Source organism: Bombina bombina, chromosome 10 (genome assembly GCF_027579735.1).
Source record: "Bombina bombina isolate aBomBom1 chromosome 10, aBomBom1.pri, whole genome shotgun sequence".
NCBI lineage: Eukaryota > Metazoa > Chordata > Amphibia > Anura > Bombinatoridae > Bombina > Bombina bombina.
In genome coordinates, this window is record NC_069508.1 from 61,510,120 (window position 1) to 61,533,794 (window position 23,675).

At 40.9% G+C, this 23,675-nt stretch overlaps 1 protein-coding gene across 1 annotated transcript in view; it reads left to right on the forward strand.

Moving 5' to 3' along the window:
• LOC128641456 (cyclic AMP-dependent transcription factor ATF-6 alpha) overlaps positions 1 to 23,675 on the forward strand; it is a 351,342-nt gene that overhangs the window by 146,171 nt on the left and 181,496 nt on the right. The window contains exons 12-14 of the mRNA XM_053694096.1: positions 8,126 to 8,216; positions 14,548 to 14,606; positions 14,975 to 15,086. Of these exons, the coding sequence (XP_053550071.1) occupies positions 8,126 to 8,216; positions 14,548 to 14,606; positions 14,975 to 15,086 (262 nt within the window). The remainder of the gene's footprint in view (positions 1 to 8,125; positions 8,217 to 14,547; positions 14,607 to 14,974; positions 15,087 to 23,675) is intronic.

Below are 23,675 nucleotides of genomic sequence, written 5' to 3' on the forward strand. Positions count from 1 at the left end.
ATCTTAAACAAATTCCTCAGAGTTCCATCATTCAAAATGGAAACTATTCGGACCTACCCATGATCCAAGAAGGTCAGTACATGACCACAGTGGACTTAAAGGATGCCTACCTTCACATACCGATTCACAAAGATCATCGGTTTCTAAGGTTTGCCTTTCTAGACAGGCATTACCAATTTGTAGCTCTTCCCTTCGGGTTGGCTACAGCCCCGAGAATCTTTACAAAGGTTCTGGGTTCACTTCTGGCGGTTCTAAGACCGCGAGGCATAGCGGTGGCTCCGTATCTAGACGACATCCTGATACAGGCGTCAAGCTTTCAAGTTGCCAAGTCTCATACAGAGATAGTTCTGGCATTCCTGAGGTCGCACAAGTGGAAAGTGAACGAGGAAAAGAGTTCTCTATCCCCACTCACAAGAGTCTCCTTCTTAGGGACTCTTATAGATTCTGTAGAAATGAAAATTTACCTGACTGAGTCCAGGTTATCAAAACTTCTAAATGCTTGCCGTGTTCTTCACTCCATTCCGCGCCCTTCGGTAGCTCAGTGTATGGAGGTAATCGGCTTAATGGTAGCGGCAATGGACATAGTGCCATTTGCGCGCCTTCATCTCAGACCGCTGCAATTATGCATGCTGAGTCAGTGGAATGGGGATTACACAGATTTGTCCCCTCTGCTAAATCTGAATCAAGAGACCAGAGATTCTCTTCTCTGGTGGTTGTCTCGGGTACACCTGTCCAAGGGTATGACCTTTCGCAGGCCAGATTGGACAATTGTAACAACAGATGCCAGCCTTCTAGGTTGGGGTGCAGTCTGGAACTCCCTGAAGGCACAGGGATCGTGGACTCAGGAGGAGAAACGCCTTCCAATAAATATTCTGGAGTTAAGAGCGATATTCAATGCTCTTCTATCTTGGCCTCAGTTAGCAACACCGAGGTTCATCAGATTTCAGTCGGACAACATCACGACTGTGGCTTACATCAACCATCAAGGGGGAACCAGGAGTTCCCTAGCGATGTTAGAAGTCTCAAAAATAATTTGCTGGGCAGAGTACCACTCTTGCCACCTGTCAGCAATCCATATCCCAGGCGTGGAGAACTGGGAGGCGGATTTTCTAAGTCGTCAGACTTTCCATCCGGGGGAGTGGGAACTCCATCCGGAGGTGTTTGCTCAATTGATTCATCGTTGGGGCAAACCAGAGTTGGATCTCATGGCGTCTCGCCAGAACGCCAAGCTTCCTTGTTACGGATCCAGGTCTAGGGACCCAGAAGCGACGCTGATAGATGCTCTAGCAGCGACTTGGTTCTTCAACCTGGCTTATGTGTTTCCACCGTTTCCTCTGCTCCCTTGACTGATTGCCAAAATCAAACAGGAGAGAGCATCAGTGATTCTGATAGCGCCTGCGTGGCCACGCAGGACTTGGTATGCAAACCTAGTGGACATGTCATCCTTTCCACCATGGACTCTGCCTCTAAGACAGGACCTTCTGATACAAGGTCCTTTCAATCATCCAAATCTAATTTCTCTGAGACTGACTGCATGGAGATTGAACGCTTGATTCTATCAAAGCGTGGCTTCTCCGAGTCAGTCATTGATACTTTAATACAGGCACGAAAGCCTGTTACCAGGATAATCTACCACAAGATATGGAGTAAATATCTTTATTGGTGTGAATCCAAGAATTACTCATGGAGTAAGGTTAGGATTCCTAGAATATTGTCCTTTCTCCAAGAGGGCTTGGACAAAGGATTATCAGCTAGTTCCTTAAAGGGACAGATTTCTGCTCTGTCTATTTCTTTGCACAAGCGTCTGGCAGAGGTCCCAGACGTCCAAGCATTTTGCCAGGCTTTGGTTAGAATTAAGCCTGTGTTTAAACCTGTTGCTCCCCCGTGGAGCTTAAACTTGGTTCTTAAGGTTCTTCAAGGAGTTCCGTTTGAACCCCTTCATTCCATTGATATTAAACTTTTATCTTGGAAAGTTCTGTTTTTGATGGCTATTTCCTCGGCTCGAAGAGTCTCTGAGTTATCTGCCTTACAATGTGATTCTCCTTATCTGATTTTTCATGCAGATAAGGTAGTTCTGCGTACCAAACCTGGGTTTTTACCTAAGGTGGTTTCTAACAAGAATATCAATCAAGAGATTGTTGTTCCATCATTGTGTCCTAATCCTTCTTCAAAGAAGTAACGTCTTTTACATAATCTGGACGTAGTCCGTGCCTTGAAGTTTTACTTACAAGCTACTAAGGATTTTCGTCAAACATCTTCCCTGTTTGTCGTTTACTCTGGACAGAGGAGAGGTCAAAAAGCTTCGGCAACCTCTATTTCCTTTTGGCTTCGGAGCGTAATACGCCTAGCCTATGAGACTGCTGGACAGCAGCCCCCTGAAAGGATTACAGCTCATTCTACTAGAGCTGTGGCTTCCACCTGGGCCTTTAAAAATGAGGCCTCTGTTGAACAGATTTGCAAGGCCGCGACTTGGTTTCGCTTCACACCTTTTCCAAATTTTACAAATTTGATACTTTAGCTTCTTCGGAGGCTGTTTTTGGGAGAAAGGTTCTTCAGGCAGTGGTTCCTTCCGCTTAATCCTGCCTTGTCCCTCCCATCATCCGTGTACTTTAGCTTTGGTATTGGTATCCCACAAGTAATGGATGATCCGTGGACTGGATACACTTAACAAGAGAAAACATAATTTATGCTTACCTGATAAATGTATTTCTCTTGTAGTGTATCCAGTCCACGACCCGCCCTGTCCTTTTAAGGCAGGCCTAATTTTAATTAAACTACAGTCACCACTGCACCCTATGGTTTCTCCTTTCTCTGTTTGTTTTCGGTCGAATGACTAGATATGACAGCTGGGGGAGGAGCTATAAAGCAGCTCTGCTGTGGGTGATCCTCTTGCAACTTCCTGTTGGGAAGGAGAATATCCCACAAGTAATGGATGATCCGTTGACTGGATACACTACAAGAGAAATAAATTTATCAGGTAAGCATAAATTATGTTTTTTCTTCTTAAATGGAAAGAGTCCACAGCTGCATTCATTACTTTTGGGAATTAAGAACCTGGCCACCTGGAGGAGGCAAAGACACCCCGGCCAAAGGCTTAAATACTCCTCCCACTCCACTCATCTCCCAGTCATTCTTTGCCTTTCATCCCAGGGGGTTGGCAGAGAAGTGTCAGAATTTAATTTTTTTGTTTTTTGTCTCTTATGGAGGGTAGTACTCTTCGGTATGGGACAGGAGTTTTAAGTAGTCCTGTCAGTTTCTCAGTGAGGGCTTGGATGAAAAGTCCGGAGATGCAGGGAGAGTCTTTCTGCGAAACCATCCCAACTCATGTTAACAGCTCCTCAAGCAATCGGCGTTGTCGAACTTTGCTCCAGCTGTCTGCTTTCTTCTCTCAAGTTCATGGCGGAGGCGATGCTACTATCCGTCACACTTGAAAGGCTGTGTTACTGTTCCACGGCGTAGATTCCAGTAAGATTGTTTCATTTTACTTTATTTCTGAATGTAATGTAATGTGAATGTTTTCCCAAGAGGCTACCACCTTGCGGGTCTAACTTAACATAAGGGTCTTAGTGAGTCTCTTTTGGTATCTTGGAATCGAGAGTTAATATCTCCTGAGGGGGGGTTATTGAACAGGGGGGTTTATAATCATGTTTGTTATGTGATTCAACCTGCTTATCTGTGATGTTTATGGGCTTGTGGTTTGGAACATTGAGGCCTTTGGAAGTGACGCAGCCTTTTGGTTGGGTGCGCTTTTTTAGACTGGACGGTTCACCTTGTGTTCGGGCGTAGTTCCGTTCCGTTTTCCATTTCTGCATTCCTGACCGTGTGGAAAAGGAAATATTCTAGTCCACAGGGGTCTGGTCATAGGAGGTGGTGAGCGCCCCAGCCATTGTGGGTGTCAGGTGCCGTTTTGTTTTATTACTTTAGTCCATATTTTTATATCCTCTATCCAGTTATGAGGATTCTGATGCTGAGACTGTGCTAATTTCAGGTTCAGTTACGGAGGAATCTGATTCTGAGACTATTTTGATTTCAGATTCTGTGTCTGGTGACGAATCTGGATTGGCCTCGTTGACACATGTCAACCAGTTTTGTTCCGTATGCCATATGAGAGCGCCTTGTTCCTCTGGCTCGGGGAATCAAGGGACAGCTGAGCCATCCCCCTCTGGGGGTTCTGTCCTCCGAGAGGCGAGTTCCCTACCAATTCATACTTATAAACTGGGTTACCCACATGTGAAGGATTCCTTCATGCAGGTTGGCATGTTCCCCCCCGGAGGTTGCAGCACGTTTTCGCTTCCACATAATGTTGGCGATTGTTCATCTGCAGGGTCCAGACGTTTATTTGAGAATGTGCTTGTGCCCTATTGTCTCGGACCTTCCGCCTTGGGGAGGGCCTCTACAATTCCCCTGCTGAGTGTTGTGCCTTTCGTTTTAGGATTGCGCTCCTTTGCGTATTGCTCAGACATGTTTTTCAGTTATTGAATGACCCTATCGTTACAAGATACAGGGATTTTCAGTCTGCTAATTCGAATGGTGCACCTCATTAGACATGTGAGGATGAGATAATCTCCTGATTTGTCCTTTGAATGTGATCTTTCCCAGTTTTTGAGAGATAGGGCTCAGTTGGCTGGACCTGCGGGTAGGCCTGTGTCTTTTTGAGCGTTAACCTCCGGGTTGCCTTATATTTTATTTGTATCTGATGGGATGTCTTTTATTTGTTTTTTTGTTTCCTTCGGGATCCTTCTGGGATTGATACTCTATTACTTCTTCGGAAGTTGCTTTGGACACGTTAGTCCTATGTTAATCCTATGTCCTATGAGGGAGAATTTATGCAGCTTAGGACCCTTAGTGCAGGCTGGTCCTGTCGGGTTCGTTCGGTCTTTTCAGACACGTGGCGCTGTTCTGCTCGACTGGTTCGTTAGAAGCGCCGAGTGCTCAGATTATCATTGGTTTTCATGTTCAACTAAGCATTCGAGAAAACCTGTGGGTCCGTGAGGCGGGAAGGATTGTTTCAGTCCTTATAGCCTTCTGTCATAGATGACCGGGCAGGGGAGTTTTCTGCTAAGTCATTCTATCTGACATCTTATATCATCAGAACCTAGAGTTTTTCCTCCCCCATGCGGTGGAGGGTTGGAGAACTTAGCGCCCCTTTTCCGCAATTTGTGCGGTTTAGCCCTCAGTTTTAGGACTCTGGATTTGTCCTTTTGGGCTTGATCCAACAGTTTGTACAGGATGGCTGTCTAGCATACGGAAGGTTTACAGCTTAAAGCCTAAAGCCTGTTGCAGCTCTTGACACCTTGTAGGTGTTCGCCTAAGCTGTTTATAGTGTATCTAGATGCAGCTCTTACCCTTTGACGTGTACTGTCTGTCTGAGTTATGAGACCTTTGGGTCTTCTTCCATTGTCTCTGGGTGAGTTGGATCTCCTTTTAGGGATCTGTGTTCCAGGTGATGGTTGATCCCTGTGGGGCCTTTGTTTAGCTCAGGGTTTTCCGGAGCTGGGAAGGCTTAGCGCCTTTCTCTTCCCTGTGTCCTCTGCTTGTGCAGAGGTGATGGGGAGACTAGCCCTGCTGGAAGATTTTTTTTTTTACCTCAAGGTATCCCTTGCTTGTCCTGAGGCTTTGAGAAGTCTCTTCATCGACTTCTAGCCTGGCTCCTTGGAGCTTTGGACTTTTTGCTAGGGGCGGTTCCTTCCTTGGTCGGGGTTTTCGAGTTCTTGGCGCTATTCGGCTTCTCTGGATATGCATCCATGTCCCTTGTGTCTGACTTTTTAACCAGTTGGGGTGTTTAGTTCTAGGGTAAGTTTTGCCTGAACTATTAGGTGCCCAGACCTGTTTTTCTCCCTGAGACTTCCGGTTGCTGAGACTTCGCTCTGCTTTTTTCCGGACCCAGTCCTGGGTTGTTGTGGAATCTTGGATCTCTGGGCTGGTCGGGATGTTCCACGATATTGGGAACTTCTCCATCTACCTGACCTGGTCTTGGTTGATCAGGTTTTCGGAGTATTTATTACTCTTTGCAACAGAGTAGCCCCATCAAGTGGTTAGCTGTGTGGCTTGAGCCACAAGGGTTGTTGGTTCATACTCAGCTGCTGGCGCTGGATGTTCAATTTCTGGTGCGCCTTATGGTTGCATTTCCCTGGTCAGCTTGCCCGTGTACCTGTGGATTCCCTGCTCTGCAGGCGAATGGGTTGGCTGTGTCTCTGCTTGGAAAGCTACTTGTAGGGGGGTCCTTTTCTAGGACATTTGTGTTGGGGATTTTTTTTCCCATTAGCCGGTGGCTTCGGGCCTTGAGGGCAGTTGTTGCCTTTCCGGCCTCATCCCTTTTCTTGAGGGGTTATTCTCCTCCCTGTGGAGATGGGAGGTGGAAAGGTGGGATTGGTTCCCCCTGGGGTCTTGCTGGCTCCAAGTCAGACTTGTTGTGTCTTTATTTTGATAGATCCTTAGGTCTATGGCCTTGTCGTCTGTTTCAGAGTTGGGTTGTACTTTTACTCTGTGGGGATGGCTGTGCTATCCTTACGCTCATTCCTGTACCAGTTTCGGGATTCTTCTGTTCCCCTGTTTTGGATCCCTGAGGCTGGGTTGGTCCAGCTGGGTGTGGGTCTGCAGGTCAGGATGGCCGAGCGGTCTAAGGCACTGCGTTCGGGTTGTAGTCTCCTCTGGCTGTGTGAGCTTTGTTGAGTCTATCCTGTTAGCTCAGTCTGCTAGGATATAGATTTTCTTTTTAACTTGCTCTATTGATTTCAGAAGAGGGTTTACTCTTCCTTCGGGTTCTGAGGGTATTCTCTCCTTCTTGGGGGGCCTCGATTGAGGTTTTTGTGTTCCCTTTCTTAGGGACCTGTGTGTAGGTCCAGCGGCTTAGGTTGCCTGAAGCATGCCCTCTGCCTGAGGGTTGCTTTTGCGGTCTGTTTCTTGCTTGACTGCTTCTTCTTCCTTGCAAGTACCATCTGTGTCATCCTGTTATGGACTCTGTGTTCTCAAACTTGGAGTTTTTCGCCTGGGTCTATTACACACTTTTTCATAGTGGAATACTTTGGTATTCTAGGTTCAGACGCTGGGAGGACTTTGCCTCTTCAGTTGCATTCCGTGCTTGCAGGATGTTAGAGAGACGTCTGTTCTGTCTCTGTGCCCGGTCTTATGCTGGGTTTCGCTTGGTATAGGCGTGGCCTCCTTTCCTTGTTTAGGGCCATTGGGTCTCTGTGAGCTGGGCTCACTCTTGGAAGTGTTCTTTTTTGTATTAGGGGACCTTTAGGTTTCCTCTGTTCTCCTTTGCCTTGTCCCCTTGGGGGTTTCGGCTGGTGTCCCCTTCATTAGTAGGGGGTGAGTGGTGGGGGACTGTGTCTCCTGGAGGACTGTTGGCTCAGTCGAGTCCATTTTGCGGTCTAATTTGGCTTCTGGACTAGCTGCGAGTCAGTGTCCTTGGGGCTTTTCCTTCAATTTTTTTTCTTGGCTTCGGACGAAACTTTTTTTTTATTGGGTAGAGGTTCAGGCCTGGTGCCCTCAGTATGTGCCGCCTATTGTATCCTCCCGTCTTGGCATTCAGGGTCCTCTATAGCTTGGGTATTGTTTTCCCAAATGTAATGAATGCACAGACTCTTTCCATTTAAGAAGAAAAACATAAATTATGCTTACCTGATAATTTCATTTTCTTCTGATGGAAAGAGTCCACAGCTCCCCCACCCGTACTTTTATGTGGGGCGTCCTTATTATTCTTCTGGCACCTTTTACCCTGATATTTCTTCTACTGTTCCTTGTTCCTCGGCAGAATGACTGGGGAATGAGGGGAGTGGGAGGAGTATTTAAGCCTTTGACTGGGGTGTCTTTGCCTCCTCCTGGTGGGCCAGGTTCTTAATTCCCAAAAGTAATGAATGCAGCTGTGGACTCTTTCCATCAGTAGAAAAGGAAATTACCAGGTAAGCATAATTTATGTTATTTTTCTCCCTTCAGTTTAAAGGGACATAATCATAGGTTTTTTGTTTTGTTTTTTCTCCTAGATGGATTTATATTTACTGTTCCATAAATATTTCCATGTTTGATCTGTTCTGTGATTTTCTGTTTGTCACCAAAAGGAGTTGCACTTAGCACCTCAATTATATTTTGAGAGGGGTCACTGATTAACCTTTTGTTTCACCAGGTTAAACCACGAGTTGCGGGGATGGGTTCATAGACATGAGGTGGAGAGGACCAAGTCCCGACGCATGACTAACAGCCATAAGGCTATACAGGTGAGATACAAATAAATTATTAAAAATAAAAAAATGAAGACTAAATTTTTTCTTTCATGATTCAGATAGAGCATGCAATTTTAAAGGGACACTGAACCCAAATTTCTTCTGTTGTGATTCAGATAGAGCATGACATTTTAAGCAACTTTCTAATTTACTCATATTATCACATTTTCTTCATTCTCTTGGTATCTTTATTTGAAATGCTAGAATGTAAGTTTAGATGCCGGCCCATTTTTGATGAACAACCTGGGTAGATGATAAATTCATCCACCAATAAAAAAAAAAGTGCTGCCCAAAGTTCTGAACAAAAAAAAGCTTAGATGCCATCTTTTTCAAATAAAGATAGCAAGAGAACGAAAAAAATTGATAATAGGAATAAATTAGAAAGTTGCTTAAAATTTCTTGCTCTATCTGAATCACGAAAGAATTTTTTTTGAGCTCAGTGTCCCTTTAAGCAACTTTCTAATTTACTTATCAATTTTTCTTTGTTCTCTTGCTATCTTTATTTGAAAAAGTAGGAATCTAAGCTAAGGAACGGCCCATTTTTGGGTTTTGTATCAACACGGTTAACACAGTAGATTTGCATAATCAACAAATGCAAGATAATAAGACAATGCAATAGCACTTAATCTGAACTTCAAATGAATAGTAGATTTTTTTTCTGACAATTTTAAAAGTTATGTCTATTTCCACTCCCCCTGTACCATGTGACAGTAATCAGCCAATCACAAATGCATACACGTACCATGTGACAGCCATCAGCCAATCACAAATGCATATACACTTATTCTGTGAATTCTTGCACATGCTCAGTAGGAGCTGGTGACTCAAAAAGTTTAAATATAAAAAGACTGTGCACTTTTTTAATGGAAGTAAATTGGAAAGTTGTTTAAAATTGCATCCTCTATCTGAATAATGAAAGTTTAATTTTGACTTGAGTGTCCCTTTAACCCCTTGAGTGCTAACGACGGCTCTGAGCCGTCGCAGAGTTTCCCACTCAGGTGCTAACGACGGCTCAGAGCCGTTGCTAGCACTCTCCCACCTTGAGGGAGATCTGGGGGCTCCCACCCACTCCTACCCCTGCGATCGGGCCTGTGTAGCGACAGGCACGTTTTGCGTGGTGACGTCACGCACAATGACGTGATGACGTCACCGCGCAACTTTATTAAAAAAAGACAAGTATAGGGAAAGGGGGCATGCTGCTTAAAAGCCTGTATCTCAGGCATCTAAAGAGCTACAGACCCCCAAGACCCACCGTTGGAAAGGTAATTGCCTAACCTTTCCAACGGTATAAGTCTTGGGGATCTCGAATAAAAAAAAAAGGTTAAAAAAAATATATTTAAAAAAAATAAAAAATACACTCAAATCAGTTTAGCACCCAGGTGGGAAAGTGCTTAGCACTCAAAGGGTTAAGCTGCCAGTGCTTTTATTTACACCTGTAATTAAGCTTTATAATGTTTTGGAACTGTCTAGAATACATGAATGGGGTAAGATAGAAAACATTGTGTAGATGTTGGTTTATTACTGATGCTGCTTTGTCGTTAACAGCAGTGATATCTTCACTGCTAGAGAGGAAAAGGAATTGCTATGTAGGTTAGGCATTAAGTAATCTTCTATTCTGTTTAGCAGTTAGCAAAAAAGATGATGTTAATGAGAACCATCAATTCCAAACGTTTTAGTTTAATTGTTAACAGTGTAGCAATATGTTAAATTCTGCTTTAACCCCTTGAGTGCTAACGACGGCTCAGAGCCGTCGCTAGCACTCAACTACCTTTTTGGCAATCTGGGTGCTCCCACCCGCTCCTACCCCGGAGCTCAGGCCTGCATAGTGACAGGCATCGCCGGGGCTTCCCGTTACGTGCGGTGACGTCACGCGCAATGACGTGATGTCAACGTGCAACTTTATTTAAAATTGACAATACAAAGTATAGGGAAAGGGGGCATGTTGCTTAGAAACCTGTATCTCAGGGATCTGAGCAGCTACAGACCCCCAAGACCCACCATTGGAAAGGTAATTGCCTAAGCATTCCAATGGTATGAGTCTTGGGGATCTGGGGAGAGGGGGGGAAGTCAAAACATTTTTTTTTGTTAAAAATAGTAAAAATCAGAAAAATATTAAATCCAGCTTAGCACTCAAAGGGTTAATATCTGGCTTGTTTATGCAAGTTTTTCCTCATGGTAACCTATTCAGGGCCTAGAGTGATATATTATCCATGCAATATAATAATAATAATAAGTGATGTCTCTTTGGACTAATGCTGGGTTGCATTCTTTTTGCAATCAATCTAACTAAAAACAGTAGTTATGTATCTAGCTCTCCAATAAACCTGAAAACCAATGCTTACTCTAAAAGTCAGGGGCTACATTTTCTCTGGGATTCTTCTGCCTTTATGTTTAAGAAGGACAACATTTTGTCCACTGCACAACGATAAATGCCAACAGCATACGCTCTCTGCAGTTATCATTGCACCAGCAGTTCTTGTGAACTGCTGGTGCAATGCCGCCCCCTGCAGATTTGCGGCCAATTGGCCTCTAGCAGGGGGTGTCAATCAACCCGGTTGATTTCTGTCCGCCACCTCAGAGGCAGCGGACAACTTATGGAGCTGCGGCCTTTAGACCGCTGCTTCATAACTTCTGTTTCCGGCGAGCCTGAAGGCTTGCACGGAAACAGGAGCATCAAGCTCCATACGGAGCTTGATAAATCGTCCCCTTCATCTTTACATTTCAAAAACAATGCAACTGCCTGTGTAAGGGAATGGTCAGTGCCTGTTCAAAACTTTTCTATTTATTTTTTATTTAGTGCCAACTATCCTTAAAGTAAATGTCAATTTTCATGTGAAAGTGCCCGGTTTTTAAAAAAACTATTAAAAACAATACTTACCTTTTCTTCTGAAACGCCGGATCGTCGATTCCCCCGCCTGCTTCTTCCTGGTTAACTTACCCAGCAATGACGAAACCGGCTTTCTCCAATCATGGCGATACAGTTTAAATTTCATCATTCTTCCTCCTCCAAAGTTCTTTATTTCGTAGGTTACTCTGGATCTAGTAAAACGAAGGGCCTTTTGGACCTGATTTTGAAGTTGTGGGTCTTCTGTGTCCCATTTTCATCCAGTTACAGGAGCATAATTTATATTCCAACTTGGTAACGGTCAGGTTAATCTTTCTTGCCCTCACACTGTGACTATTTCTTTAGAGCTATCCTGGACACAAGGATTGACCAGAGTATTTCTGCCAGAGCAAAACATTTCCAACACCTTGCAAAATGGAATCCCTAGCACGTTTTGATTTCTAATGCAAAGGACTTTGGGTTTGGTGCCAGGCACTTTGGGATGTAATGTGATTGCACAGTTTCACATGAGACTGTTGGTAGTTCATCACATCTTCTTGTCCCAGTGGAACTTTAATTCCCCAGACCTAAAATTCCCTTAGCTAGTGGAAATTTAGGCTCTGGATTTTCAACCATTTCAATGTAGTCTTGGCTGTGTGCTTAGAATCATGGTAGACATAATGATGTATTCACAGTAAAGATTAGCCTTAGAATAAGGAAGATAACTTAAAGTGAAGGTAAATTTTGATGAATCAGTGCCCTGTTTTTAAAAAGATTATTAAAAGCAGGGGCACTTTCATTCATCAAAGTTTACATTTCACCGTTTTTGTAAAAATACCTTTTATTCTGGAAGCCGCTCCAGCGCTTCCCCTGCCCATCGCAAGTCTCTTCTTACGTCACCAATGAAGAATCCGGCTTCCTCCAATTGGGGCGTGGCCTCAGGCAATATCTGCTCTGTGGGGGGGAAAGCCGTGATTGGAGGAAGACGGATTCGTCATTGGTGACGTATGAAGAGACTTGCGGGGGAAGCGCTGGAGCGGCTTCCAGAATAAAAGGTAAGTATTTTTACAAAAACGGTGAAATGTAAACTTTGATGAATGAAAGTGTCCCTGTTTTTAATAGTATTTTTAAAAACAGGGCACTGATTCATCAACGTTTACCTTCACTTTAAATGGACAGCAAACTCAGAAAATATTTTTCAAATTTTGCGCAATGTATTCAATATCATTTCCATTCATCAATTTGATTAAATGTTAATTTTTACATGATATATATATTCTCGAATACTAGCCCCATGGTTTATTATGAGGTTGCCCACACCGTCCTTTTTTTTATTTTCACAAAGTTTTAACTGTAAGATGAGTTATTCGTAAAAGGATGATCTATGAATATAGATGGTTTAAAGTAAATAATCTGTAATATGTTCTACATTTTTGTTAAATTGGAGACATTTATAATTAACGGATGCTGTATCTTAAATCATAGAATGTTGGGGACCATTGCGCTTGAAAATTAAAATCTTTACAATTCAGCATAGCATTTGTTTTGTTTTAAAGCTCTCCACATCTTTCTCTTACTTGAACTAAGCTCCCTTTTAAATATTTTTTTCTTTTGTACATTTTTATTAAAGGGCCATAATAGTTGAAACATGACATGCTCTAATTTGTTACAGCATTGATTTTAAGACTAGCGATCCTGCACTCCTATGTGTTTAACCCCCGCAAAGAGGTTAAACACACAGAAGGAGCACAGTTGAGGACCTGCAGATCACTGCTGGTCTTGAGCATAAACTGCCGCTGTTCCAATCTCAGCAGCACTAGTTACAAAACGGAATCGTGCGACTAACTCTGCTGATTGGATCAGTCTCAGTTTTAGCTCAGTACCAGCTGTGCTTTGCGGGTCCCGAGCAGTATTTCTACGGTTTCTTTAACCCCGTGGTGGGTTACACAAATAGGAGTGCAGAGTTACTAGTCTTAAAATGACATACTCTAATGAATTAGAGCATGTAATCTTTTGATTGTTATGGCACTTTAAAGGACCAGTAAACTTTTAAATTTGCTTATCTTTTTTATTTAATTGTGTTATAAACTTTATTTTTTTAAATGCATGTTATTATTTTTTTTTTTATACTTTTGTTTTAATTTGTCTGTAAAAAATTTTTTTTTTCCAAACCCCTTTTTTGCTTTGCAAGCAGTCCTATCGGTTCACACTATCCGGATAGGACTGCAGCTACGCGCGACTCACATTTGCGCATGCGCACTTGTACTGTAAGTGAAGAACTGTGATTACACGTCACTTACTTGAAGCGGTTTTGCGCATGCGCATTTGCGCACTTATAGTTCTGTAATTGAAGATTAGATAGAAGCAGTTTTGCCGCTTTGCAGGCCGCTGACTAAATTCATGTAGCAATTTGGTCAGTCATAGAATCCACAGGATTATGGGTGATGTAGTTTATTCTCACGCTGAAGAGACGTAAGGAATAATGCACAGTGCAATTCAGCCGTGTGACTCGCATTAGGACAAGAAGGTGCTGTGAGTTGTATTGTTTGTAGTATACATTTAAAATTTGAATATGGTGACTTGTATATGCGCATACTAACACTGTTTAACCTTTTAACGCCGTTATGCCGTTCTATTCCGTCATATTTACACTGGGCTTTAAAGCCGTTATGACGGAATAGAACGTCATATCAAACGGCTGTCCTGAAGCCTTCTGCGCTTCAAGGACTTGATCGCGGTCTGGAGGGCGTTCCTAGGGTTGTAGGGACGCCCCCCAGATGTGATCCAATAATTGAAATCTCGCGATCGTATGCACGATCGCGTAGTTTCAATTTGTCTACATCGGAACAGGTGTTCCGATGTAGACACTTTAACCCTGTCACGAAAGGGTTAAGTATAAACACAATTTATTGCATGGAGACATAAACAACTGGTACCAGATGCTCAATAACATGTTTACTCTGCTTTAAACATTTTCATCACCGCCTTTGTCAGATGCCGTAACGTTCCCCCTTTATATATCAGTCAGACTAATTTTTCTGTAGCAAAATCTTATTCAAATTGCTTGTCAATAGCTTAAAACAACAAAAAAATGCATAAGGACGATTTAATTGCACATGTGCTCAGGGATGCACACAGACTAATTAGATATGCAAAAGAAAAATATGTGATAGGTGGAATAATAAATGAGAGTGAAGGGAATATTTGAAGGGGAGGAGTTTACATAATAAGACCGGTAAAAAAAATATGGTGAAATCTGAAGAAATTTTGAAATAAACATTTAAAAAAACCAGTTTTAATTAATATTCAAGCATAACTTTAAAGAAGTAAATAAAAAATAAAAACTACATTTAGAAAAGTTTAATGGTCCTTTAAGGAATATGGTATATACTTGTGGTTCATGCAACTCTCGTTTTATACATTGTTTAAAGTTTTTTTTTTTTTATTGAGCATTTGTTCTATTTTAACTATCTGTATAAAATAAACTTTTTCACTTCTTAGAAATCGGAAGATGGGTCATCACAACTTGTCACAGTACAGTACACAGACACCAGTGTTAAGTAAGTATTTGTTTAACGTAGTTTCCTTTGCGCAGGAATATATTTGTTTCTGGCTGACGTTCTAGTGCTTTGTCTGCACTTTAAAAGATTAAATTGTTCAGAGGGAACAATGTTTTCATTCAAAGAACAAAATTGCAATCTTTCAGTAAGTGTAATGTACTGAAATCATAACAATATCATAATTATAACTGTTAATTTAACTCTGTTAAACTAACAAACCTTAGCTAGATGAAGAAGTCTGGAACTAAATAAAAAAACTGTGTTTTAATGAGCGTAATCAGTGGCTGATGACAGATATGTGGATGAAATCTTCCATTCTGTTTGAGTCCAGGATTGTAAAATATGTATTTCCCCTCTTGTTCTGATAGGAACTCTGTGAATGAGCTACAGATATATTATTCCTCACCGCGGAGCTATCAGGACTTTTTGGATGCTATCCGTAGGCGAGGAGACACTTTCTATGTAGTATCATTCCGCAGGGTGAGTGATTATCAGGTTTGCGCCTTCCCATCAGGTGTTTGTCTAAACATAACTTGTGCGTTGCATTCATTACAGTTCTTTATAACAAGGATTCAACAATAATAGATTGTGATCGCTTCCTAGAAACATTGTAGCAGAGGTTATTCTACACCCAAAAAGTATGTGTTAAAGGGATATGAAACTCATACATTTTCTTTAGTGATTCAGAGCAAACCATTTTAAAAAAAGTTTCCAATTTACTTTGATTATTAAATTTGCTTCGTTCCCATGATATTCTGTGTTTAATAGATACCTAGGTAGGCATCTGGAGCACTTTATGGCAGGAAATTGTGCTGCCATCTAGTGCGCTTGCAAATGGATAGCATTCTTGCAGAACAGCTGCTATATAGTGCTCCAGAAGTGGTCCAGCTCCTAAGCATCCCTGATTTTCAACGAAAGATACCAAGAGAATGAAGACAAATTTAGAATAGACTTAAATTAGAAAGCTCTTTAAAAACACATGCTCTATCTGAATCATGAAAGAAACATTTTGGGTTTCAAATCCCTCTAAATACAGTTTTCAATGATTATCTGAAGATGTGCCATTTGATTTGAAAATTTTGTACAAAATTATTTACATTTAGAAAGCAAAAATAGGAAACTGTATACTGTAAGAAAAACAATTTTTTATAACTTACAGCTAAATGTTTGTATTAATTCAAACAAGTATAACAAGTGTGTGTGTAGGTATATATATATATACACACACACACACATTTATCTATCAGGATAATTTAAAAAGGCTAATTCTACTCAAAATCAAGAGAAAATACCCTTTTGCAATGACTCCAAGAATATTTCACCAATTTACTTCAAATTTTCAATATGTATATCCAATTAAGTTGTCAGAAAACTTCAGAAGATATGTATTCACGCAATAAAAACTGGCAAAAAAATTACAAGCACATAAAAAAAGGGTTAAGCACTGAACAATCCAGCAAACCTACATTTTAGATGATGCATACATACATATTCATGCACATATACACGCACACATGAGTACGCACACATGCACACACACACACGATTCAGTTTGCTATTTATTTGGCCCGATGTTTGTATTAGCCTTGAGCAATAAAATCACTATCATTTACGTGTTAATGTTGTTTAACTCTACCATCCTGTATAAACTCTGGCATATGATATAACCTTGTTAAGATTATATATATTTTTTTTTTAAAGGTTGTAATGTTTTAGTTAATTTCCATTTGGAATTTTTATTGGTGGGAAAGAATTTTTAAAGCCAAGGGAATAATAATCTTTTATCTGGTTTAAGTAGAACACATTCTTAAGCGACATACAACAAACTAGTAATATAAAATAAGTCAGTGTGACAAAGGATGGGGCCCTGTGTTCATAGGGTTTTTTAAATATTTGTACTAAGGAGCATGTCAGTCAGCCTCTGTACACAGCAGACTTGCTTCTGTATAAATTACAAGAGACTTGGATGAAGACAAATAGCTTGTTTGGATGGGACGAGAGAGCATTGAATTCTCTTTGTGGGATTTACAAATAATATAATGTTTGGTATCTGGGCTATTATTTGGCATGTAATTACACAATGTTCATTAACCCTATCAGTTATCTGAGTAGCATAAAGCCTTCAGTTGTAGAACAAGGTAATGAATTACAGAAGAAATACTAAGCGCCATGTTACCCAAATGTTGAAACACTTGAAAGTGATGCAGCATAGCTGTAAAAAACTGACTAGAAAATATTACCTGAACATCTCTATGTAAAAAAGAAATATTTCTTTCATGTAATTGGCAAGAGTCCATGAGCTAGTGACATATGGGATATACAATCCTACCAGGAGGGGCAAAGTTTCCCAAACCTCAAAATGCCTATAAATACACCCCTCACCACACCCACAATTCAGTTTTACAAACGTTGCCTCCTATGGAGGTGGTGAAGTAAGTTTGTGCTAAGATTTCTATGTTGATATGCGCTTCTCAGCATTGTTGAAGCCCGATTCCTCTGAGTACAGCGAATGTCAGAGGGACGTGAAGGGAGTATCACTTATTTGAATACGATGATTTCCCTAACGGGGGTCTATTTCATAGGTTCTCTGTTATCGGTCGTAGAGATTTATCTCCTACCTTCCTTTTCAGATCGACGATATACTCTCAATTTACCATTACCTCTACTAATAACTGTTTTAGTACTGGTTTGGCTATCTACTATATGTGGATGGGTGTCTTTTGGTAAGTATGTTTTTATTACTTAAGACACTCTCAGCTATGGTTTGGCACTTTATGCAATTATATAAAGTTTTAAATATATGTATTGTACTTATATTTGCCATGAGTCAGGTTCATGTATTTCCTTCTGCAGACTGTCAGTTTCATATTTGGGAATGTAAACACTTTAAGAAATGTGTTTCTTACCTGGGGTTTAGTCTTTTTTCAATTTGACTACTTTTTGCAATTGCGGGTGTTAGGCCTGCGGGTGCGTCAAATGCTAGACTTTATTGCGTAATTTTTGGTGCGGAAATATACGTTTATGACGCAACTTTGTCATTTCCGGCGTCATACGTGACGCCGAGACCTTTCACACGCCGGCGTCATTAGTGACGCAAGTGTGTGATTTCCGGTCATTTTTGGCGGCAAAAAAGTTTGTTACGTTGTGCGTCATACTTGGCGCTAAATTTTTTTCATTATTTCAATACCCCATTGATGTTTGCCTCCTGCTTTCTTCTCTATCAAGAGGCCTATGCTTTTGCATTTTTTCCCATTCCTGAAACTGTCATTTAAGGAAATAGATCATTTTGCTTTATTTGTTGTTTTTTCTCTTACATTGAGCAAGATGTCCCAATCTGATCCTGTCTCTGAAGTTTCTGCTGGAACATTGCTGCCTGACATCGGTTCTACCAAAGCTAAGTGCATTTGTTGTAAAATTGTAGAAATTATTCCACTGAATGTCATTTGTAATAGTTGCCATGATAAACTTTTACATGCAGATAGTGTTTCTATCAGTAATAGTACATTGCCAGTTGCAGTTCCTTCAACTTCTAATGTGCATGATATACCTGTACATTTTAAAGAATTTGTTTCTGATTCTATTATGAAGGCTTTGTCTGCATTTCCACCTTCTAATAAACGTAAAAGGTCTTTTAAAACTTCTCATTTAGCTGATGAAATTTCAAATGACCAACAACACAATAATTCATCCTCTTCTGATGAGGATCTATCTGGAACAGAAGATCCTTCCTCAGATATTGACACTGACAAATCTACTTATTTATTTAAAATAGAGTATATGCGTTCTTTATTAAAAGAAGTGTTAATTACTTTGGATATTGAGGTAACCAGTCCTATTGACGTTCAGTCTAATAAACGTTTAAATGCTGTTTTTAAACCTCCTGTGGTTTCCCCAGGTGTTTTTCCCATTCCTGAGGCTATTTCTGATATGATTTCTAGGGAATGGAATAAGCCAGGTACTTCCTTTATTCCTTCTTCAAGGTTTAAGAGATTGTATCCTTTACCAGCAAAATCTATAGAGTTTAGGGAAAAGATCCCCAAAGTTGATGGGGCTATTTCTACTCTTCCTAAACGTACCACTATTCCTATGGAAGATAGCACTTCCTTTAAGGATCCTTTTGATAGGAAGCTTGAATCTTATCTAAGGAAGGCCTATTTATATTCAGGTCATCTTCTCAGACCTGCTATTTCTGTGGGTGATGTTGCGGCTGCATCAACTTTCTGGTTGGAAAATTTAGCGCAACATGAATTGGATTCTGACATATCTAGCATTATTCGTTTACTGCAACATGCTAATCATTTTATTTGTGATGCCATTTTTTATATTATCAAAATTGATGTTAGATCCATGTCTTTAGCTGTATTAGCTAGAAGAGCTTTGTGGCTTAAATCGTGGAATGCTGATATGACATCTAAATCTAGATTACTATCTCTTTCTTTCCAAGGTAATAATTTATTTGGTTCTCAGTTGGATTCTATTATTTCAACTATCACTGGAGGAAAAAGAGTTTTTTTGCCTCAGGATAAAAATCCCAAGGGTAAATCTAAGGCTTCTAACCGTTTTCGTTCCTTTTGTCAGAATAAGGAACAAAAACTCAATCCTCCTCCCAAGGAATCTGCTTCCAGTTGGAAGCCTTCTTCAAATTGGAATAAATCCAAGCCATTTAGGAAACCAAAGTCTGCCCCTAAGTCCGTATGAAGGTGCGGCCCTCATTCCAGCTCAGCTGGTAGGGGGCAGATTAAGGTTTTTCAAGGATTTTTGGATAAAATCTGTCCAAAATCATTGGATTCAGAGCATTGTCTCTCAAGGGTATCGAATAGGATTCAAAGTAAGACCTCCTGTGAGAAGATTTTTTCTCTCACACATTCCTGTAAATCCAGTAAAAGCTCAGGCTTTTCTGAAGTGTATTTCAGACCTGGAGTCTTCAGGGGTAATCATGCCTGTTACTCCTCAGGAACAAGGTTTGGGGTTTTATTCAAACCTATTCATTGTACCAAAGAAAGAAAATTTGTTCAGACCAGTTCTGGATCTGAAAATTTTGAATCGTTATGTAAGAGTACCAACTTTCAAGATGGTGACTATAAGGACTATTCTGCCTTTTGTTCAGCAAGGACATTATATGTCCACAATAGACTTGCAGGATGCATACCTTCATATTCCGATTCATCCAGAACACTATCAGTTTCTGAGATTCTCTTTTCTAGACAAGCATTACCAATTTGTTGCTCTTCCATTTGGCCTAGCAACAGCTCCAAGAATATTTTCAAAGGTTCTGGGTGCCCTACTATCTGTAATCAGAGAACAGGGTATTGCGGTGTTTCCTTATTTGGACGATATCTTGGTACTAGCTCAGTCTTTACATACTGCAGAATCTCACACGAATCAACTAGTGTTGTTTCTTCGGAAACATGGTTGGAGGATCAATTTACCAACAAGTTTCTTGATTCCTCAGACAAGGGTCACCTTTTTAGGCTTCCAGATAGATTCAGTGTCCATGACTCTGTCTCTAACAGACAAGAGACGTTTAAAATTGGTTGCAGCATGTCGGCTCCTTCAGTCTCAGTCATTCCCTTCAGTGGCTATGTGCATGGAAGTTTTAGGTCTCATGACTGCAGCATCGGACGCGATCCCCTTTGCTCGTTTTCACATGAGACCTCTACAGCTTTGTATGCTGAATCAATGGTGCAGGGATTATACAAAGATATCACAATTAATATCCTTGAATCCCAATGTACGACACTCTCTGACATGGTGGATAGATCACCATCGTTTGGTTCAAGGGGCTTCTTTTGTTCGTCCAACCTGGACTGTGATCACAACAGATGCGAGTCTTTCAGGTTGGGGAGCTGTTTGGGGGTCTCTGACAGCACAAGGGGTTTGGGAATCTCAAGAGGCGAGATTACCAATAAATATTTTAGAACTCCGTGCAATTCTCAGGGCTCTTCAGTTCTGGCCTCTACTAAAAAGAGAACCGTTCATTTGTTTTCAGACAGACAATATCACAACTGTGGCTTATGTCAATCATCAGGGTGGGACTCACAGTCCCCAAGCTATGAAAGAAGTATCTCAGATACTTGCTTGGGCGGAATCCAGCTCCTGTCTAATCTCTGCGGTACATATCCCAGGTGTAGACAATTGGGAGGCGGATTATCTCAGCCGCCAGACTTTACATCCAGGGGAGTGGTCTCTCCATCCAGATGTGTTTTCTCAGATTGTTCAGATGTGGGGGCTTCCAGAGATAGATCTCATGGCCTCTCATCTAAACAAGAAACTTCCCAGATACCTGTCCAGGTCCAGGGATGTTCAGGCAGAAGCAGTGGATGCGCTGACACTTCCTTGGTGTTATCAACCTGCTTATATCTTCCCGCCTCTAGTTCTCCTTCCAAGAGTGATCTCCAAAATCATCATAGAACAGTCTTTTGTGTTGCTGGTGGCTCCAGCATGGCCACACAGGTTTTGTTATGCGGATCTGGTTTCGGATGTCCTGTTGCCCATCTTGGCCACTTCCGTTACGGCCGGACCTACTGTCTCAAGGTCCGTTTTTCCATCAGGATCTCAAATCATTAAATTTGAAGGTATGAAAATTGAACGCTTAGTTCTAAGTCATAGAGGTTTCTCTGATTCAGTGATTAATACTATGTTACAAGCTCGTAAATCTGTCTCTAGAAAGATTTATTATAGAGTTTGGAAGACTTACATTTCATGGTGTTCTTCTCATAAATTCTCCTGGCATTCTTTTAGAATTCCTAGAATTTTGCAATTTCTTCAGGATGGTTTGGATAAGGGTTTGTCTGCAAGTTCCTTGAAAGGACAAATCTCTGCTCTTTCTGTTTTATTTCACAGAAAGATTGCTATACTTCCTGGTGTACACTGTTTTGTACAGGCTTTAGTTCGTATTAAGCCTGTCATTAAGTCAATTTCTCCTCCTTGGAGTCTTAATTTGGTTCTGAGGGCTTTACAGGCTCCTCCATTTGAACCTATGCATTCTTTGGACATTAAACTACTTTCTTGGAAAGTGTTGTTCCTTTTGGCTATCTCTTCTGCTAGAAGAGTTTCTGAGCTATCTGCTCTTTCTTGTGAATCTCCTTTTCTGATTTTTTCATCAGGATAAGGCAGTTTTGCGGACTTCTTTTCAATTTTTACCTAAGGTTGTGAATTCTAACAACATTAGTAGAGAAATTGTTGTCCCTTCTTTATGTCCTAATCCTAAGAATCCTCTGGAGAGATCCTTACATTCTTTGGATGTGGTAAGAGCTTTGAAATATTATGTGGAAGCTACTAAAAATTTCAGGAAGACTTCCAGTCTATTTGTTTTATTTTCTGGTCCTAGGAAAGGTCAAAAAGCTTCTGCTATTTCCTTGGCTTCTTGGTTGAAACTTTTGATTCATCAAGCTTATTTGGAGTCGGGTCAAACCCCGCCTCAGAGAATTACAGCTCATTCTACTAGATCAGTCTCCACTTCATGGGCTTTTAAGAATGAAGCTTCAGTTGATCAGATTTGCAAAGCAGCAACTTGGTCCTCTTTGCATACATTTACTAAATTCTACCATTTTGATGTATTTGCTTCTTCGGAAGCAGTCTTTAGTAGAAAAGTTCTTCAGGCAGCTGTTTCAGTTTGATTCTTCTGCTTTTGATTTAAGTTTTTTCTTTCAAAAGGGAAAATAAACTTATTTTTTGGGTTGTGGATTATTTTTTCAGCGGAATATGGCTGTTTTTATTTTATTCCCCTTCCTCTCTAGTGACTCTTGAGTGGAAGACTCCACATCTTGGGTATTGATATCCCATATGTCACTAGCTCATGGATTCTTGCCAATTACATGAAAGAAAACATAATTTATGTAAGAATTTACCTGATAAATTAATTTCTTTCATATTGGCAAGAGTCCATGAGGCCCACCCTTTTTATGGTGGTTATGATTTTTTTGTATAAAGCACAATTATTTCCAAATTTCCTTTGTTGATGCTTTCTACTCCTTTCTTTTTCACCCCACTGCTTGGCTATTCGTTAAACTGAGTTGTGGGTGTGGTGAGGGGTGTATTTATAGGCATTTTGAGGTTTGGGAAACTTTGCCCCTCCTGGTAGGATTGTATATCCCATATGTCACTAGCTCATGGACTCTTGCCAATATGAAAGAAATGAATTTATCAGGTAAATTCTTACATAAATTTTGTTATTTTACCTCAAAAGTTGCTCAGTAGCCACATCCCATTGTAAAGGACTTCTAAGCAGCAAATCAGTATGTCTGTCCCGGGACAGCTAAGGGAGTGAGCTTTCGTGCACACTCATATAATTTCCCTATTCAGTTTAAGGAAGTTTACTATGAAATCTCATGAGAGTTAAGTCAAATCTCATGAGATCACAATAAAATAGTTCAGGACCTCAGCACTGCTGATGCTGATTGGCTGCTGTTCATTTCTTCTTCTTTTCTTTTTTTTTAACCTGCAGCTGGGCAGCAGCTGAAGTATGACTTTTTACACAGAACTTACTCTGCTGAGCTGAGGAAGTTGTGAGGTAAAATATCTACCTTTTTTTACATAGAGATGCTCAGGTGATATTTTCCCATCAGCTTTTTACAGTTATACTGCATTAGTTTCAAGTGATTTAGCATATGAGTATTATGTCCCTTTAAAATCTAATTGGGCACATTTTATATTTAACCTATATATTCTGGTACTCAAAAATTAAAGGGTATAGTAAAGTCAAAATTAAACTTGCATGATTCAGATCGAGCATGTAATTTTAAGACACGGCTAGATTTAGAGTTTTGTCGGTAACGACCCGCGTAGCTAACACCGGCTTTTTTCTGGCCGTACCTTTAAATTTTTAACGCAACTTCAACTCTCGATACCAGAGTTGCTTACGGACGCGGCCAGCCTCAAAAACGCGCTCGTGCACGATTCCCCCATAGAAAACAATGGGGCTGTTTGAGCTGAAAAAAAACCTAACACCTGCAAAAAAGCCGCGTTCAGCTCCTAACGCAGCCCCATTGTTTGCTATGGGGAAACACTTCCTATGTCTGCACCTAACACCCTAACATGTACCCCGAGTCTAAACACCCCTAACCTTAC